The sequence below is a fragment of the Myiozetetes cayanensis genome, unplaced genomic scaffold (assembly GCF_022539395.1).
Source record: "Myiozetetes cayanensis isolate MyiCay16 unplaced genomic scaffold, myiCay2020 scf5-8, whole genome shotgun sequence".
NCBI lineage: Eukaryota > Metazoa > Chordata > Aves > Passeriformes > Tyrannidae > Myiozetetes > Myiozetetes cayanensis.
The window spans coordinates 98989162-99009159 of record NW_026087742.1 but is presented as its reverse complement, the minus strand read 5'-3'; the positions used below and the strand labels follow the sequence as shown (position 1 = coordinate 99009159).

The following is a 19998-nucleotide window of genomic DNA, read 5'->3' as shown; positions in this document are numbered from 1 at the left end:
ACAACATGTGGCACAGGATTACATTCGTATAATTCTTGAATATGTCCAGCGAGGGAGACTCCACAACCTCTCTGGGCAATCTGTTCCGTGCACAGTCACCCACACAGTAAAGAAGTTCTTCCTCATATTCGGGTGGAACTTCCTGTGCATCAGCTTCTGTCTGTTGCCTCATGTCCTGGTAGTGGCCACTACTGGGTCCATCCTCTTGATGTGCATACCTGAGTGTTTATCTCTCTTCAGCCTCTGGTAAATATGAACAGGAAGCATGTTGGCTAATTTTTAGGATAATTTCTACACAGACTATGTATAGACTTATCAGCATGTCTGTTTTTTCTTGTAAGGAGCACTATTTTGAAGAATGTCTGGAAGTTTCTACTTCGTGATAGTTGGTCATCATGATAATCCCATATTTGAAATGGAATTTCTACCTCCTGGAAAAGTAGAGTCTAAGGTGTGTTTTTTCCCCTATAACATTCCTATGATGTAATTACTGTGCATTTTATTTTATAATTTTACAGTGTATTAGAAATACAACCAGCACATTACTAGAAACACAACCAGCATGTATCTACTGTTTTCTGTTTGGTTGTTTTTTTTACCAGAAACTTTGTCATAGGGAGTAGAACTCTGGAGTTCTCAAGTCTCTTAAAAATCCTTACCAGATCATACTAGTTCTTCATAAAACACATCTTCCTTAACTATTTGCTGCTGTGTGTTATAGAATATATATCCTAGTTATGCTTTGGTAATTTCTCTTAGTGTGTAGAGGTTTCATAATAGCTGTTCATTATTTAATGCTACTTACTTTTAAGGCATCTATATACAGTAATAAGGTAAAGTAATGAACATAAATTTGAAAGCTCCTCAATTTTTTATGCTATAAAATATTTTTTAATCATCTTCACTAGTCCTACTTGCTTTTAAGTAAGACAAGCTTAAAACTTGTATTGATAAATAAAGACTTTGAAAACATGAGAAATGTAAGACTACTTGATCAGTAGTGTTTCCAGTGGGAAAAGAACAAATCTATCTGTAGTGATATTACATCAAAGAAAAAACAGACTTCAAAAAAAAAGTACGTGGATCTGTGAGTGTATCCAAAAGTGGAAGTGTGTGCTGTCACAGATTTGAACTGCATGGCATCATCTGTATTTTGAGCTAGTGTCTCATAAAAGATCATAAATAAGGCTACTCAGACTAGACTTAGTGTCAGGATGTGTCAGATTGTGGAAAAATTAATTTTCTGCATTCTGCTAATGGAAATAACTTGGCTCAGGTAACCCTCTTGTCTGACTGAGCTTGGAGTACTAATTTTGGTCCTAAGAGAGAACCTAAACTTGACGTGCACTGAAGGGGAATGAGCGGACATTGATATGTTTTAGCAACTATTACTGCTGTTTCTGAGACATGCCACTGCAGTGTGAATTCAGTGCCAATGCACAGCACCCTAAGGCAAGAGGTTTGCATAATGTGCGTGGTAAATCAGCAGAAGCTTTGCCCCTTTGACTTTGCTACCTAGTCTCTTCCTCAGTATCGCTTAGTGGAACTTGCAAAGCTGTTAATGGACTGAGCCATACCTGATTTGTGGGAAAAACTGGGAGGTGAGAATGGCAGTAACAGGATCCCTGTATTATGAGACACAGTGCAAAACTACTTATTTTTCCAGTCTAATAAATCTTACAGTATAGTTTTGTTCTGTATCTCTTCTTGGCAGATGTCTTCTGGTGTTCTAGGTCTTTGCCTACACAGCTTTTTAGTGATAGGGCCAAACACTGATCACTTTTATGAAGGCCATTGATGTTTGTTATAGGAAGAGATGCAATTTACTTCTGTAAGCACTACTAAGCATTAATACTAGTTGCAGGATGTTTTTCTGCACTAGGTTTTAGGAAAAAGAAGACCCCCAGAACAATAAAACAATCCTGTTTCTAGGTAAATAACATGAAAGGAACAGAATCTTTTGGTGATATTATCAGTATACCTGTCCTCTCTATGTTTCAGCTTTCCCCATCTATCCCCCAGATTTTACACATTGTTCAGTTTCTGCCAGATTTGCCAACAGAAACGTTACAGTCCAAAAACCGCTACACTGGTGTAAATGTCAGCACAAATAGGTGTCTGGAAGGAAGAGAAAAGTACATACCAGGACTCTCTTGTGGAATGATTTAGCAGTGGGAGTTTACCTACTGGTAAACAAAAGAATTCATGCTTGAATTCATTCCTGAGTGATAAATACAGGCTTTCTTGGTTTTTCTGCTCTCAAGACTGGTTTTGTGATGACCAGTGTTTTTGTGATATTATTATGATCTTTTTTCTCCCTTGAATCGTGACAATATATATTTGTTTAATTTAATTACAGGATGGCACACGTGGCAGAAAAGCAGGGTATATGTAACTTTATGTAACTTGAGCATGAGTTGTTTAGCAACTTGAGCAAATTATTGTTTATATTTCACTCCTTTCACTGAATTACTAATCCTCTGTCTTCTGGGAATACATTAGGATGATCATCGTCATCTCAACCAGTTCATTGCCCATGCTGCTCTTGACCTAGTGGATGAGAACATGTGGCTTTCTAACAACATGTATTTGAAGACCGTGGACAAGTTTAATGAATGGTTTGTTTCTGCTTTTGTCACAGCTGGACATATCCTTCCCTATTCTCTACCCTTATATTTCTATAGGAAAAGCTTTTTCCCAGAATGACGTAAAATGAACAGATTTTCTCTGGCTATTAGCTGTTATTGTTCGAGAGAGTCACCAGCTTCAGGAAGAAATGTGTTGGGAGGCACAGCAGCTGTTTCAAACTGGGAACAATTGGAAAGGTGGATTTTTACTTTTGGAGCAGCTGAAATATCCTAATGAAGTGTGGAACTCACATGGAGTAGAGGAAAAGTATGAGAGGGTCTAAGCAAAGCTCATATGATTCTCTGTTCCAACCCCTTGATTGTGCTAGAGAGGAGAGGTGGGGATGAACACGCTTCATGTCAATCACACCAGTCATAAAAATGCAGCATCAAGGCTTGATCTTATGTACAGGTAGTCCTAAAAGTGTTTGTGGAGGAACATTTGTTATACATAGCAAGTAACATTGAATGTAATTTTAACTTTGGGGTTTATGGTAAAGGTTCAGAGAGCATCATCCACATTCAGAAATATAGCTTTAGAAAGAACAACCTTGAATAGAGTGGTGATTATTTTCAAATAGGGGAATTTTAAAATTTAAAGGTAATGCTTTTTAAGTGTCACTGCTTCAGTTACTTCTTTAAATGTTTCCTCCTGTGAGTCACTGCTGTTTCATGTACAGCTAAACATATTAAGTGTATTAAGCAGAATTAGGTGTAAATGCTTATCTCAGGGTATGTTACATATCTCTTCTTGAAAGTTCTGTTTTCCTTAATTGCTGTACATATGAGATTTATAATGCTTCATGATGTAAGGCTAGAAGATGGAATTAAGAACTTCTTTAATGATGTATATGAGTTGTACATAAAGGTAAGAACCCATTTCTTATGGTCTTGCTGCAGTACTTTTAAGCGTGTTCTACTGTACATGGTCAGGCACACGTGTTTTAGCATGTTTTCTCATGGGGGCCTGTGTAAGTGGAGAAGCACCTGTCCACATCAGCCAGAGTTGGTAATAATATGTGACACAACATGCTTTGTTTTGCATTAAACTGAATAGATTTTTCTAAATTGTTATAAACTGTGCTCTTTCAGAATTTACTCTTCATTATAGTCTAGTGCTTTTTCATGGAGTAGAATGGTTTGGGTTGAAAGAGACCTTAAAAAATCATCTCATTCCAACCCCCTGCCATGGGCAGGGATACCTTCCACAAGACAGGTTGCTCAAAGCCCCACCAACCTGACCTTGAACGGTTCTAGGGATGGGGCATCCACAGCTTCTCTGGGCAACAGAGAAGTTGGGAGGCAACTTCTCTTGATGCATTTTGTGGCAGTGTTGTGTCATTAATAGTGATAATAAAAGGAAAGGACTGTTCTACAGAGCCTGGTGGCAGTGCTTCACTCTCAGAACACGTAGCCCTGTTCTCACATCCCAGCGTCATTTCCACTAGATGGGATAATGGCAAAGTGTCATGGGAAGCATCATTATCTCAGTCTCCTGCAGGCACTCAAATGATGCTAATTTCCAAGAGAAATTTCAGCTGGTGTTGTGATGGATTTGTTCTGAGGAGCTGGTGCTAGGGGATAGCTCTGCACGTACATGGGGAGAATGCAAGGGCCTGGAAAGAAGGGACTGTTTAGGAGTTCTGTGCTCTTAGTGGCACAAAATAGGCCAAAAGCTAGTAGTAGATTTCACCTGAAGTGACATTTTCCAGGGCTGGATTTGTGCTTATTGATAAGTTTTTCTTCTTTCCCCAGTTTGCAATGAATCCATTTTATGAACTCAATTCCCCTATTCGATCTACTGCCTTTGAAAGGAAAGTCCAGTTCCTTGGGAAGAAACATCTTTTAAGCTGAATAAATAAATTTGCTGAGTGAGTGTTTTTTCCATACATTCCTGACTTTTTGAACTGTTACTCTTCTGGTTAGTTCCCTGCATGTTTGATATTCATCTTCTGAAGACTGACAAATTGGGTGCTGAAGGAGCTTTTATGTCGTATGAAGAAGTTTTAAAATGTTAGAGGCTGCGCAGGTACAAACTGAGACATTTGGGTGTCAATACATATGCAAAGTGTAAGCCTCTTACACAGGGTGGGAGGAAATCAGATCTAAATGCAAAAGATGTCTCCAGCCATCTGATTTAGTATGAGTAAATGGGAATTCTTGACTGTTTGGCCTAAGTGGTTAATTTTGTTATGAACTTTGCTACTTGCATTCCTTCACTAGAAAACTTACTCTGCAAACTAACCAGACTAACTTCACACTTTGTGATAGTAAATCAGATCTATTTATTAATGTGTAATTGTGTGTATATAAAGTGCTCAATAAAAATAAGAGGATAGATAGAAAAGCTGTCTCCAGTATTTCGAGAAGCTTTGAGAAAAAAACTTAAAAGTTTAAAAGCTTATAATTTCAAATTCACCATATGTGTAGTGCAGTACATGTTTAGCTGCAGTATTGCATCAATGAAAGGAAGTAGACCAGAACAGCCATGTCTGCCCTAACATTAATTATAATTCACACACAAAACCCCTAAACTAAATTTACATGTTTAAACCCACTTCTTTCCATTACTTTTCAAGTGCTGGAAACTTTCTTTTTGCAAATGTATTTAGAGTAGGATCTCTGAACCATGAAACTCCATTTGTTGAGGTTTCAGAAAGGCATTATTTGGCCCGTCTGGCTCCTATTCCATTGTAAAACGTGTTAGGGACCCTTTTGCAAAACCTACCATCATTCCAAACCAGTAATTTTTAATATGCCATATATGTACCTAATATTTTGTTTAGGTTTACAATCCTTTGGGTATTCTGTTCCTTTTTGCAGCAAACCTGTGTAAGCTATCTTCTTGCACTTTTTTTTTAAATGTCTGAAAAGTAATTTCCAAAGGAAGTGACATGGTGTTCTAAGAAGTACATTTTGCATAGTCTGTATAATTAAAGGGACCACGTGTATGTGCTATATGTACAGTCAGTCATTATTTCTACACTTACTGCTACACTGTCACTGTAAAATATACCACGAGAAAAAAAAGAACATGATACAAAGATTGAAATATTTACCTTAAATAAAACATGGAATTATGCAGTATGTATGTGTGTTGAGTATACCTGAAGTGCTTTAGAAGAAAACTAGACAACCGTGGTAACATTACCTGGTGGGGTGGCAGATGAAGATGGGAACACTTGTCTTTGCAATGTTATTTCATACACAGGGCATTTTGGTAAACCATGTAATTTTATATAAGTCAACTGATTTTTATTTTTTTCTATATAAATGAAAGCAACAGAAGCACACTTGAGGTAAAGCATTCTTGCCATATGACAAGGAGCAGCTGTTGTTTTCTGCCTCCTCCCCAGTAGGTTAGAAACATTCTTCCAGCTGGTTGTAAAAATATTAACAGTTAAGATCCACTGAGGAGGTACTTAAGTTAAATAATCACATACATAGCAGTAAAAAAGGGCTTGGCAGGGGTGGAGGATTAGTACTAACAGTTTCCATCACTTACAGAAACTGTGCATTTTTTAATAACTTTATTCGTTGCTGCAGTAGGACATGAAGTAAAATGAAAGTACTTTTTTCCTTGCCTGATCTCTGAAGGCAGTTAGTCAAATGGTGCCCCAATACATCTTTCCCTCTTCTGAATATAGGAATTGTAGATGGGAAATGCAGTCTCAGGTCAATCTAGGCTTTATGAAAACAGACCATTACTGACCACAGGAACGGTAGAATTATGTTCTAACTCTACATTTATCATTATAGAGTTTGCGGTCGAGGAGCATTGTCTTGTGACAGAACTCTCTAAGGCCTTTGCCAGGTAGCTCCAAGTTTTCTGTGCATGGAGGAACACCTGTTTATGCTTTTTACAAGGTTCTATTACTGTTTAGGTAACCTGTCATATAACTTAAAGGAAGATCTGTTCAAGGTACAGAGAGGCCATTGAAGGAAGCAGCCTGGTTCTGGCAGCAGTCTCATGCTAAGCACTAATACAGTTTGCTGTGACATGAGCTCTCAGCTGCCCTGGCTAGTTTCTTCTTCCCCTTCCCATTCTGCTGTCTGTTCTAACAAGCATAGCTTTCAGCAGTCCCACCAATCCGCCACAACACTATTTTTTGCTCCTCATTTTCAAGGACATCTGGAACTTTGCATACGTGTTATGCAGTATGTTGTGTCACTCTACAGAACTCTAAATAACTGCTAACAGGACCCCCTAATATTTGAGGTACATCAGCACTTGAAACAAAACAGTGAATTGAAACATAAGCCACAAATGCCTACCTTACACCCAAATGGAACAATACTGAGCTTTTACAAAGTACAGAAATGAATGGTTGTTATTAAGCTTTTTTTTTTTTTTTTTTTTGGTATGTAGAACTGCTTGTCAGTAGTCTCCCTGTGAGACCAATTCCTGACCTCAATGTAGTTCCTATAATTACTACAGCCACTTTTGATTAGTGTACTGTTGTGGTAAAACAGCTCCCAGGGCATAAGTAATACACTTCTATGGGATGATGTTTTATTTAACTTTATTAAGCCTAATTCTCAGATGGAGGCTTGGTAACCATGATGTTACGTGGAAAGGGGACAGATGGGAAGACACAGATGGATGCCTGGGCACAAGAAAGACCACAGTGGTTCTCATCATTCAAATAAAATTGCTAAAAGGAAAAAATTAAGGATATCTACAGTCATATACTCTAGTCACAGTATCTTCAGCTCCTATTTTGTTTCAACCTTAAGCTCTGCTAAAATGAATGTTAAAGGAAGCGTTTAGTAGTAAGGTAGTAGTTGTACAACAATTTCATGTCACTGGCTTAGTGGCCCCTAATGCAAACAACCTTCATTTCTAAAGCTTTTTGTTCTCTCATACTAAGATTAGGAGCCATTTAGCTACGATTTTCTTCACAGATCATTCATTGACTAGAAATTAAACATAACAGAAGTAGCAGTTCAACCTGTATTTAGCTGCTCAGTGACTGAAGCTTAAAACACAGTTCTGTTGCTGTATATGCAGGACTGCAAGAATGAATCAGCCTTAGAAATGCACAAAAGGTAAGATGATGTCACTTTTAAGCAGGAGTAGCAGATCTACAGAGTAAAGTTGCACTGGACAAGTTCAATCAAGAATACAATACATTCAGAAAAGTGTACTAAGAGTGACAAGGAGGGTTTGTTTTTGCAAGCTTTACTTCCAAATAAGTACACCTGGTACAGACTGATCAGATACTTCAAGAGAAAATGCTTGCTGGTATCATACTCTCAAGAAAGGCTTTTCTATTGGAACAAAAAAGTTGCTGTACAGAAAGCAGTTGTGTAATGAATAACATGGCCTGTCCTACAGGCCTCAGACTTCCTTTTTCAGTCCACAACATGTGTACATGTGTGCCTCTTAGCAGTCAATTCCAGATAGAAGCAACAGTGCACTATCAGTTTTGCTACTGCAAGGACAGTGGTTACTCTGAGGGCCAATATTGAACAATTTCTCACAGAAGTATTCTATCACAAACTGCAACTGAAAGCCTCAAATACATTTTCTGTGGTTTTGTCTGCATGACTGCAAAAAAGACTTCATTAAATACAGAATTTGCTCCTGTTCGTCATTATGAGTTCAATAATAAAAAAGATATTATCTTAAATGTACAAGTCCATATCCTAAAATAGCAATTTAAATAAGGATCAAATTCAGCTCAAACACTATCTATAGTTATATACTTGTATTACACTGAACGCTGTCAAAATCCACTGTAAGCTTCCTGAGTTCTCTACATATTGCCAATCCTTAGTTTCACAGTGCAGGTTATTACTGGTCAACACATTCATAGCTCAGGTTAATAGGAACAAGAGGTTTGGAACATTAAGGCTGTACACTAAAAATTTTCCTAAAAAATGTCATAATGTGGATCCTTTCAAGTGCTGTTAAAGCTGACTGAATAAAGCATTTCTTTTTCGAAAAATGTTTATACTTAAGTTACTCAGATTTTTCACCTTATTAATCAGAAATGCCAGAATGGACTTAAGGCAGACACATTAGCTTTAAAAATCATCAGTATTTTGAATTAAACTGCTGGAAAAATTAGTGCAGCATTAGAAGAGTAAATGAAAAGAAAATGAACACTGAATCTGTAGGAAATTTATTTCCTACTTAAAAACCTACACAAATTACAGCAACATTAGGCAATTAGAAGACCTGGAGGTAATTTATGTTAACTTATATTAAACACTTTAGAGATGAAGTACCACTCACAGCAAAAGGAATGTAGTGAGACTGAAGTTTAATATCTAGCATTGTTAAGAATCTGATGTCTAATGAAACAAAAGTGGAATGCTGATTTCATAAAAATATACACATATAAAAGTATCTTTGTGCCTGAATTCCAGAACAGTTTCTCCAAAGTAGTGCTTCCAGAACTTTCAAGTTTTAATTATATTCAAAGTATTTATCATTTGAGTAAAGTTGGCAAATTACATTCTTATATTATGTTTTTACTTGACATCTTCCTAAACAGAAAGTGTCACTAATTCAGTAACAGGTCACTCATGAATGGAGATTTTTTTTCCTCCCCCATGAAAGCAGCAGAATATTACAATTTTAATATTAGAGTGAAACCCACTTGTTATTTTATCTACTACACCTTCCCAATTAATTTATAGAGCAAGCTAGTCAACAGTAATTTGGCAAAAAGAAATTTAAGTCAACAACAAGATGAACTGGGTTTCGGTTTCCGATGAAGGTTTACTGTATCTGTTTGAATAAAGTGATCTGATCTATCTTCAGAGGCTAGAACTCTTCTAACAGCTTCTTCAAAGGCTGCTGCAACATTAGTGGCATCTTTTGCACTGGTTTCAAAATAGGGATGGTTGCCATTATTCCTGCACCAGTCTTGGGCTTCTTCTGTAGACACTTGCCTTTCATCAATATCAACTTTGTTACCCAGTATCACAAAAGGGAAGCTTTCAGGCTCCTTGACGTCTGCATAGTAAATGAATTCCTTCTTCCAGTTGCTTAAGTTTTGGAAGCTTTGAGAGTCATCCACGCTGAAGGTTAGCAGGCAACAGTCAGAACCTCTATAGAAAGGAGTCCGCAAGCTCCTAAATCGTTCCTGACCTGCTGTGTCCCATATCTGCATTGTAACAAAATGTCCATCGACTTCCAACTCTTTATTTAAGAATTCCACACCTATTGTATGAAACAACTGTGCATCAAATTTGTTGGTGACATATCTGTTCATCAGCGAACTCTTTCCAACTCCACCATCTCCCAGCAATATTACTTTAAGGAGTGATGATTTTGCTGCCATTGTTAGAGGAAGAGATCCTCCTGATTTCCTAGACCTGTAAAGATTAAGAAAATCATTAAAAACAAAAGTTGTGAGCAGCAAATTTTGCACACAGAAATATCTAGAACATGTTAAAGTCCACCAACATCAAGTTTCATGTACAAAAGCACGATACACTAAATGGGTAAAGTCTAGATACTCCACTAAGAATACCCTCTCAAAAACAGCGTGTATAAGAGATGCCTCTTACACAGACTGCACTCTGTATGGCAGTCTAAACAGTACACTGCATGAATTACTGGTCTGTCACTTAAAACACTTAAAAGCCCCAAACTCTTCAAATCACCTCCCCTTTGTGCAGAAGGGGTATCACATCACATTCAACAAGTGCAATGATTAATTTATGTTCACTGGAAAAGATCCATGAAAAAAAAAGCAGAGTGAGAGAACTTTATAGAGCACATGCCTTGAACTAATAACTTCAGTGCTGCATTTCATTAGCAAAGTTAATCTAAACTAACTCACTGGGAACACAGTTATCTATAGAACAAATGCAAATGCTGTAAGTTTATTTTAAGTCACGTGACTAGGTATCAGCAGACAAACATTCAATATTTTATAGTTTACTCCTTGCACAACAGCATTGATGAATGGAACACTATTACAACTACAAAAGCAAATTCACTGTTGCTACTTCAATGGTACTCAAGATGCCAGATTACTGAGGCCAAGTCTACACTGACAGTTCAGTTAGTAGGTGTCAACTTCCCATAGTAAAACTGTCAAAAAGTCTGGAAGTGCTGGTGAATAGTCTGGCTGCCAGCACACTGTCAGACTTAAAAGATAAATTTAAAAAAAACACAAAACCTCTAGCATTAAAGTACTTTGCTCATTAGTGCTTTGTAGCAGCCCAACCTTTGCCATCACTGCCACAGTGTTTATCTAATATTGTAAAATGGTGTTTTAATTGCTTGGGGCTAAAGTTTCATTTGAATGAGCCCAAACTTAAGTTTCTGTACAAGGAGAACTGGTGTTCCTAAACCTGCCTGATAGTAAAAGAGCTCAAAGTATTCAGCCCAAACAGGCTTCTCTGAAAATAGCACCTATTTAATATGGAAATGGGTCATAAGTTGCCTAGTCTGTCTCTTTCTTTGAAGGAAGGAATGTGGTCTTGCTAGTTGTAATTAGTGTTACTGGCATATACATCACCCACAGAGTATGACTGTAGAATTAATACCTGACAAGCTGGCATGAGAGTCATATGACTCTGTGCCGCCTTACAATCAAGTCCCTACACTGGGACTGAGAAATTTCAGGAATTTTTTTTATCAGTGACTTTCCATCTTTGAACGGTTTTTTGCTAGACACAACCTACAGTGAGACTGAGGGAATACTTTGAAGCCTCAACACAAATTTCAAAATATAAGGACCTGGCTGCTTCCATTAAAAATCTGTTCAGAGCAAGTAATTTAATTCATTCATACTGTGTAGTTAACAATATTATTTATAAATCATTAATTTTGTACAGATTTGTATCACAATGTTAAAACTGCTTAGAAGCAACAAGTAGACTGTTCATTCACCCTTCAGAGAGCTATGGGATAACTGCTATGGCTCAGGGTATGAACACATACATTTTAATGTATGTGAAATGCCTTAGCAGAGTCACTGGACTACTTGCATAAGAGTTACAGATTCACGCTTAAGTCTTGAAAATGGTCCAGTGTATTCATTTATCTCCCTAATTTCTACTGTTGGTTAACAAATAAGTTATCTAAGCTACACCATTAGATAGGAGCTGCTTCTTAATAAATAATGCTTTCATGAGAACAGAGGGTACTGAATGTTCTTCTGTTCTTCCAATCCAGTGTAGGGTACAAGTTACAATTTATTTTTTTCTGTCCTACAGAAATCAGAAGTTCTCAAGAAGACACAATGTGAATAAATAACTGGCTTAAGTAGTTCTGACTGGTACTATGCACTTGTTTCTTTAGCTTCTGCATTTTAAACAATGGCGGTTAAAATTCAAGTAAGGAAAGTGTTAACAGTATCTAGTACTTCCACGCATCCAGAACCTGCAAAAGTTATTTTGCACAATTTCATCTATGTGGGCCATTACAGAGAGGTGTAAGAGACTGATGACCATCAAATTAGTTTTACTGGGCAGACAATTACTCACCAACCACAAATTATTAAAAGTGTTTTTTCAACTAAAACCAAACTGTTCTTTTCACACCAAGGCTACAGAAACAGTCTTCCCAGGACTAACTGAAACTAAGTATCTCTACCAGATATTGCAGGATACCTTGCTTTTCAAAACATTCAGTTTCCACAACATGCTAGGCTAGCTTTTAAGTTTTTGTCAAGTTTTTAATACAAAATAATGGAATATATATTCAGTAATTTATAAATGCTTACACACTGGACCTGAAAGCAGGAAAGAAGCATGTTACAAGCATTAAGAAGTATTTTTGTTTGGAAGCAGCAAAGTCTTTATATAATTGCAGTTTTATTACTATGTAAGGGACCCATATGTAGCCTCAGTGATTTAGAGTATCTGCTGAACCAGAGTGGTAGTTTCTAGCACAGTAGACTGCTGCATTTTTTTTCTGCTTACACATCTTTAGATAAGATTTTTAAAGAGCTCAATTTTTGTAACTGTTTTTCAATTGAACAAATAATGATAAAATATTTAAGACACTTGCAGAATTAATGTTATTTCTCCTATTATATACTTTGAACTTATCAGCATAATGTGCTTTTTGAAAGTTTTTGGAAGGGATGGTCAACATCTGATACCATGTTTCTGAAGATTTATTACCTTAATTGTTCAGTTTAAATCGTCATTCAGCATCTGAAAACAAAACAAAAGCTTAATTCCTAATGTGCACCTGATTGTGCATCAGAAACTGCAAGACAGAATTACAGGTAACTATTTGTTCCAGTTATTTCTTACTGAGCTGCACAAATTATTTAAAGTAAAAGTAGTCTCAACCTACTACACAGAGGAGTCTGTAACAAGAAGAATTTTCCCTCATGTTCATCTATCAATATTAAAAGAAAGTCAGAGCAAATAAATAAAAAGCATCCCCACTCAGGTTCATTTTGATAATATTTCTGAACTGCTTCCACCAACTTAGAAGGACTCAAGCACTTAAATCACTGACTTCAGTATTCCTGTTAAAAACAGGGAACTTTTTCTACTAAATATAACTTCTAACATGATCATATGCCATAATACAAAAAGTAAATTATTGTACCTTTCAGGATGTCCCTTTTAAACAGTCAAATGAATTGCAAGTCAAACATTTCCATTATCAGTTCAAATATTTGCTGTCAAGACTAAAGATGACATGCTAAGCAACCTCAGAAAAAACAGTTTGCATTACAAAATCTTTGATTCTCAGTCCCTCAAAGCTTAGTGAAACACCACTGCCTTGTCCAGTCTATCCATCTAGACTGTCTTATGTCTTAGTCTAAGAATTCGTCTTTTTTAACTACAAAAATAATTTCATAGATTAAGGAGGATCTGCTCACACCAGAGTACTGAAGGCTGAAGACAAATGATGAATTTAAGTTTTCTCTATGGAAAAAGTGTTTCCCAACACAGTAACTGCATTATATCTATGTTGTCAGCAAGCTACAACCCCACATAAACTATTAAGCAAACCTAGTCAATTGGACCTATTTATAATTTCACTTTCACCACACAGATACCAGCCACCGCAGCACACCATGAAAAAATCCAGTGAAACAGAAAAACACGCATAGGAACTGATATCTCGGAACTGATATCTCACCTCCACTCCCCTTATTTTAATAAGACACCAAAAACTGGATCTGTTGAAATAGCACCACTGACTTCCCTCAGCATTCTTGAGGAAACAGATGTAAAGGACACCTCTAATTTCCAGACTATTGTTTTTCCACTTGTATCTACTTTCTTGGAAACAGGCAACAAAATTTATTTCAATCACCATTTTAATTCAGCGGTCACTGATGAACCAACCATCTGCTGTACAAAAGCAAGACTAGACCCAAAGGTTTTCTTGAAGATATGCAGTACACTGGCCTTTAACTGGAGCTGTCAGAAGATACAGAATCCAAGGTAAGACAGACTCAAATGTTTTCTAACTAATCAGGCTTAATTACAACCTAATATGCCTTCAACCAAGAATTATTGAAAAAAAGGGGACATCTTTGATTTGAGAAAAAAACGCTGAAGTTACCAACAAGCAGAATTAGCAGTTCTATATAAATTATGTCAGCAAACACTGACCCTATTTCATAACTTCCTTTCCTCAAATTTACACATTTACAGCACATCCATTTCAGCTTTGAAGCTTATTCACAGTTTTATTTGCTAAGCCACCTTATTTTGTTAACCACTGGCATCAGATATTAATAGTTTAAAAAGGCACACAACAAGTATTTTGACTGACAAAAACATTTGCCTTTCAATAAAAATATAAATTCACAATCTCATTAGTAATTAATTGCTTCTCTGTAAAATATCTGAAAAGAAGTCCCAAGAACTATCAGAGTTGCAGCACAAGGGACAGAATCCAAAACTATCTAGTTTTCAACACTTACTATTTGTGGAGATTTTACATCTCTAAACTTGTTGCTTATAGCAGATCTGCAAGTTTCCAAAAATCTGAAAAGAAAGGACAGAAACAAATTTTCTCACTTTTCTCCCCTTAGCCAGACCTTGCTCTTGTATTTAGTGGTTTACACCCTGGCCAATTTAGTGGCACAAGAATGTTTTTTTAATGCATAAGAGGTGTGTTTGACCTTGAAAGATTTTTCAATTCAAAGGAAAACATCCAGATATGAAGTCAAGATGCTACAGGCTTTGTACTTTTGAATGTGTTACAAGCACAAACATTAGTCAGCCTCCAAGCTGACCCTCCCCTCCACGGGGCAACGATGTAATAGCTGTGGATCAGGAACACCCCTTTACTGACAGCCACTTGTCAGCTGCCTAGTTCTCCGGAAGCCTGGAAGCCCTTCAATCATGCAGCTCCACCTATCAAAGTCCTAATCTCCTTGCAAGTCTTCCTTCCTATGAAGATAGTCTGTGTTTTCTTTCAGATAGATGAATTTGCTGGCAGGTTATCTGAAAATTGCCTCTATTTTAAGCAGCCTAGACATGCTTTATCTAACACCAGAATATCACTAGAATTTATTTGTAATTTCTAATATGAACCCAACCCAAACTGAACTGATATACAGCTGTTGCCACTCTTTTGGATACCAAAAAAGTTCTATTTAGGGGTATCTTTATGAGCTTGTTTTTAACTCCTATGTAGTTCAGGACTCTAGTTCAAACAGTTACCTGGCATGACTCAGGACTATGAACGAAGCAGCAGCCAAGGGGAGGAATCCTCAAGTCTCTATAACCCTTGGATCAGGAAATCATCCCAGTACCTACTGCCAGAATCACTTCTTTTATTCTAACTTCTATCGAGCCACAAAGTCAATCAGCAAAACTTGTCAGGAGAAATACACACCTCTGCCAGTTTAATCTTGCAGAGACCTGGCTTCATTTCTCAGCTCATTCCCCAGATTCAAGTAGAATGAGCAAACTATTATTTATTGGGATTTAATCAGAGCTGACATTTCTCAGCAGCTCACAGTTAAGTATCTTCCAACTTAAATATTCTATTACTTGCAGCCAATTTCAAAACACCCTTCGGGTGCTGCTGCTCTTGGTCCAACATTTCTAACAATGCATCAGCTATTTGACATTCTCCTTGCAACCTACTCCTCTGTTACTGCTTCCACTCTTTCAATAACTTATCCAACAATTATTTCTGCTCATGTGCTCATCTTTCTCTCTTGCATTGGTTTCCCGTTTCCTTCAGGGAATCTTAGTAATAGCAGCCTCTATTGGTCAGGCTACATTGTACATTCATATTCTTCTCAGTTTAACTATGTGACGAAAGCCCATCCCTAAGGCATTAAGTGGGTTACGCTGTACCAGGCCAACATACTGTCTGCTCTGTAGAGAATGAAACCAAAAACAAAACACCACGGAGAATGAACATTACTATTAAAAAAAAAAAAAAAAAAAAAACCAAAAAAAAAACCAAAACAAACACACCAACAAACCAACCCTAAGGACTTCTTACAAGCCTTTTTTTTGGGAAGGTTTTCTTCATTGTGAAATGTTTATGTAAAATTCCAATCCTAAGGAGCTGAAAAATCTGTTTCTCATGATTTATTACTAAATTGACACAAAATAAAACAAAGCTTGAAATCTAAATATCTTATTTGACCCTCTGCACATATTTTTAACTCAAGGAAATGGATGGTTTGTTTGAGCACTCAAAAGCAAAACAAGGACTGCTAGAGCTTTGGGGTTTTTTTAATACACACTGTCTGTCGCTTTTTAACTTTACAGAAAAGGCTTTACTAAAATTAAGACAGTGAACAGAGCTTCATGCAACCTGAAAGAAGACAGAGGAAACTAAGAGTCCATTATAAATTTGATGTTGGTATGAAACACAACTACAGCTGTACCATCCTTTGGTTAGGTTTCTCTGGAAATAAAAGTATTTTGGGTACGTCTGAGAAACAGCTCTCCCTCCAGTCTGCCATTACAGCTTGTTACCTTATAAGCTACTATAATGTCATGGAAAAATAGAAAAAAAAATCATAAAGGAAAAAAAAAAACCCAAACCACACACACCAAAAACCCCCAGCCACGCAAAACAACCCTTGCTCTAAAAACAGCAAGCACTGACAACTTCAGTGTTGCACAACAGTTTAAAAGTAAAGACAAATAAAACCCACATGCTTATTTAGTATAGCTGTAAATTATTGTGGGCAAGAAGGAAAACAACATGTAGGACAGGAGGCTGCATAACAGCTAACTGCAGACAAGTGTTTTAATTCCTGACGAAAATTTAGCCAAGAAATTCCCTACCTGCCTATCTCACCCAAGTTAATAAAAATTAAGTGGTCTCTACGTAGTTCATTATATGTAATCTTGCTATAAAGGCCACTCATTGAGGTTCTTAGAACTAGTTTTTTTGCACTTTTCTGTTATCCACTCAATTGTTTTGCACAAGTTAGATGCGACAAGGAATCACTCGCACTGCCCATTAACCACCCAGACGTAAGCGACTCGCCAATCCTGCCCTACCCCTATTTCCTATTCCTACCCTCCCCAGTTATCCCCACACCTGAGCCCACACAGCCACCTGCCACCACTGGAAACTCCCCGGGCCCCGCAGAGGGGCTGGATCGAGCCTCTGGTTCAAAAAAGAACTGAAACCCAAGGGTGCCCTGAGCACTTCTGTCCCTCTTCAGCACAGAATCACAGAATCGATTAGATTGGAAAACACCTCCAGATCATCCAGTCTATGACCGAACACCACACCACCACCTCAAATAGACCATGGCACACCACTCAGTGCCACGTCCAGTCCTTCCTTAAACACCTCCAGGGCCGCTGACCCCACCGACCCCTGGGCAGCCCATTCCAAGCACACAGCAACGAGAAAAGGCGATCAAGGGAGCTCTAATATTTCTTCTTTTTCCCATCTGAAACGTGCTGAGGACACAGGTACGAAACGGAGCTTCACCCTGACGGATCAGAGATCTTTGTCAGTGCTGAGGAAGCGCCGCCGGGCCGGAGCCGGCCGGGAACCGCCTGGCAGGGGCCGCGTCCCAGAGGAGCCACCGCCTGTCCCGGGTCACGGGATCCCGGATCACGCCACATTCCCCGCCACCCGCACCGGCCCCGGGGAGCGCCCGGGGCCCTCTCCCACCGCTGCCCTGGCCGGGGCTGCCCTCCCGCTCCACAGGAGCGCCAGGGAGCCACGGGGAGCGCCCGGACAGCACCGGGGGAGCGAGCAGGAACCGCGGCGGCGAGAGGAAGGAAAAGAACGCAAGCTCACTGGGCTCCAGACCGCGGGAAGGGGACTGCCGCCGTTCCCGGGCGCGCTGGGGAGGCCGATCCCTGCCCGCGGGAAGGGGCTGTGGGTGCTCCTGCCGCCGCTCCCGGCCCCGCTCCCGGCCCCGCTCCCGGTCCCGGGCTGCGCCACTGCCGGGCGCTGGGCGAGCAGGGAACATGGCGGGCCGGGCAGGGGCGGTGCCGGCACCACGTGATCCGCGCCGCGCGCGCACGGCCCCGCCCCCGGCACAGAGACCCCGCCCCCGCTTGAGGCGGCTGCTCAGGCCGGGAGGGACAACGGGAGGGGGAATGGGCAATGGGAATGGGAACGGGCAATGGGAATGGGAATGGCTATGAGAAGGGGCAATGGGAATGGGAATGGCTATGAGAATGGGCAGTGGGCAGTGAGAATGGCTATGGCTGTGCCCACAGCCAGCACACAGCACGCCCAGGCCTGTCGAGGGCCATACCTCTCATAGAACACTATCGTGTGATGCCTGAGAGCGGCCCACCGTTCTGCTGGAAACACGTAACACTTACTTGCTCCAGAACACTCTGAATCATGAAACCCTAAAATGCCTAAAACCATTCAGAGTTATTTATTAAAGGCAGTAGTCCCACTGTGTTCTGCATTAAGGACCCCAGGCAAGCAAACTCACAATTGTAAGGCAGCTTCACTTTATAAGCAGAAATGTTGAAAACTATACTTGTGTCAATGAAGGAATTAATCGACATACAAAGCACACTATTTAAAAAGAGTAGCCAGGCACTTTTTTCCCCTATAATAATTCAGAATAACAACGACTTGACTGTTTAAACAAGATCACAGGGAAAAAAGGCTAAAGAAGCTGGTGATGGTCTTTTCTGTGCTCTTACAACTCACCACGAGGATAGGGTAAAATATAATTAAAATGAAAAGAGCAGAAATTAAAGAGGTTCTCACATCATCAAGAGAAATAGGTGGTGACAGGCATAAGTACACCCATTAGCTCAAACAGTCATCACATGCTTCCGATCATAAGGGAGATGCAATCAGACTGGAATTGCCACTTGGCAGAGTCGTTTTGTTTTCCATCAGACGTACAAAACGGCCCAAGGAGTGGAAAACAAGATCTCAGTACCATCAAAAAGAGATGTCGCCTATTGACAGGAGCAGGATTATGAAAAGGCAGTCCATGCTAGAGGCAAATATGATGACACGAGATCCATTCCTATTTAACAAAGCTGGACTTTGAAAATTTTCAAACACTTTATTCCCAGGATCTGCTTTCATCCAATGCTAAAGTAAAATACAAGTAAATGCTGGAGAGGCAGAAAAATGGACTCTTTAAATTATGATAATTCTAAGACATGAAAGTTCTGATCATCTAGGGCATTATTTTGTGATTTAAAGAGAAAAAAATTCTTCATTTGGAAGTGGAGAAAATAATTGCTCTATTTTGCACTTAATGCCTTGTGGGGTGAAGCTACCATGTTTTTGTTTTGAGACAACATTGGTTTTCAGACACTTGGATATATTTAAGGAAATTTAGAAGCACATTTTGGGTTTGAAGGGACCTTTTAAGGGTCCAATCCCCCTGCAGTGAGCAGGGACATCTTCAACTAGGTCAGGTTTCTCAGAGCCCCATCCAGTCTGACCTTGAATGTTTCCAGGAATAGGGCACCTACCCTCTGGGCAACTTGTTCCAGTGTTTCCCCACCCTCATTGTAAGAATCATATTCCTAGTTTGCATATAGTCAGTCTGTCCAGCTGGATCTAGGCTCCTTTAGTTTAAAACTGCTACCTCTTGTCCTACTGCAAGAGGCCCTGCTAAAATGTCTGTCCCCACCTTTCTTATAAACCCCTTTTAGGTCCTGGAAGGCTGCAGTGGGGTCTCCATGGAAACTTCTCCAGGCTGAACCACCGCAGCTGTCTCATACTGTCCTCATAGGAGAGGTGCTCCAGCTCTCTAATCACCTTGGGATCCCTCCTCTGGACTTGCTCCAACAGGTCAATGTCCTTCCTGTGCTGGAGTCTCCAGAGCTGGATGCAGCACTGCAGGTGGGGGCTCATGAGACCAGAGCAGAGGGGCAGAATCACCTCACCTGCTGGTCATGCTGCTTTTGATTCTTTCTGGATTGCAAGGGCAACGGGTCGTGTCCAACCCCATCCACCAGAAACCCCAAGTCTTTCTTGTCAGGGCTGCTCTCTGTA

The 19998-nt window shown here is 39.3% G+C and overlaps 2 protein-coding genes across 5 annotated transcripts; one reads left to right on the top strand and one right to left on the bottom strand.

Moving 5' to 3' along the window:
• Nucleotides 1–162: 162 nt before the first annotated feature.
• On the top strand, nucleotides 163–5714 carry TRAPPC2 (trafficking protein particle complex subunit 2). The gene is made up of 5 exons (XM_050331984.1): nucleotides 163–246; nucleotides 342–451; nucleotides 2503–2651; nucleotides 3414–3495; nucleotides 4383–5714. The coding sequence occupies exons 2-5, from the start codon at nucleotides 359–361 to the stop codon at nucleotides 4479–4481; spliced, it is 423 nt and encodes a 140-aa protein (XP_050187941.1). The 5' UTR covers nucleotides 163–246; nucleotides 342–358; the 3' UTR covers nucleotides 4482–5714.
• A 1419-nt stretch (nucleotides 5715–7133) lies between these two features.
• RAB9A (RAB9A, member RAS oncogene family) lies at nucleotides 7134–17985 on the bottom strand. 4 transcript variants are annotated; one of them, XM_050331976.1, is made up of 4 exons: nucleotides 17809–17939; nucleotides 14495–14558; nucleotides 12723–12755; nucleotides 7134–9956 (listed from the first exon to the last, which is right to left on the bottom strand). In XM_050331976.1, the coding sequence occupies exon 4, from the start codon at nucleotides 9920–9922 to the stop codon at nucleotides 9317–9319; it is 606 nt and encodes a 201-aa protein (XP_050187933.1). In that variant the 5' UTR covers nucleotides 9923–9956; nucleotides 12723–12755; nucleotides 14495–14558; nucleotides 17809–17939; the 3' UTR covers nucleotides 7134–9316. The 4 variants fall into 4 exon arrangements, with proteins under 4 accessions (XP_050187933.1, XP_050187936.1, XP_050187934.1 ...); XM_050331979.1 differs by lacking the exon at nucleotides 12723–12755; XM_050331977.1 differs by lacking the exon at nucleotides 14495–14558 and having other exon boundaries at nucleotides 17809–17933.
• Nucleotides 17986–19998: the final 2013 nt, after the last annotated feature.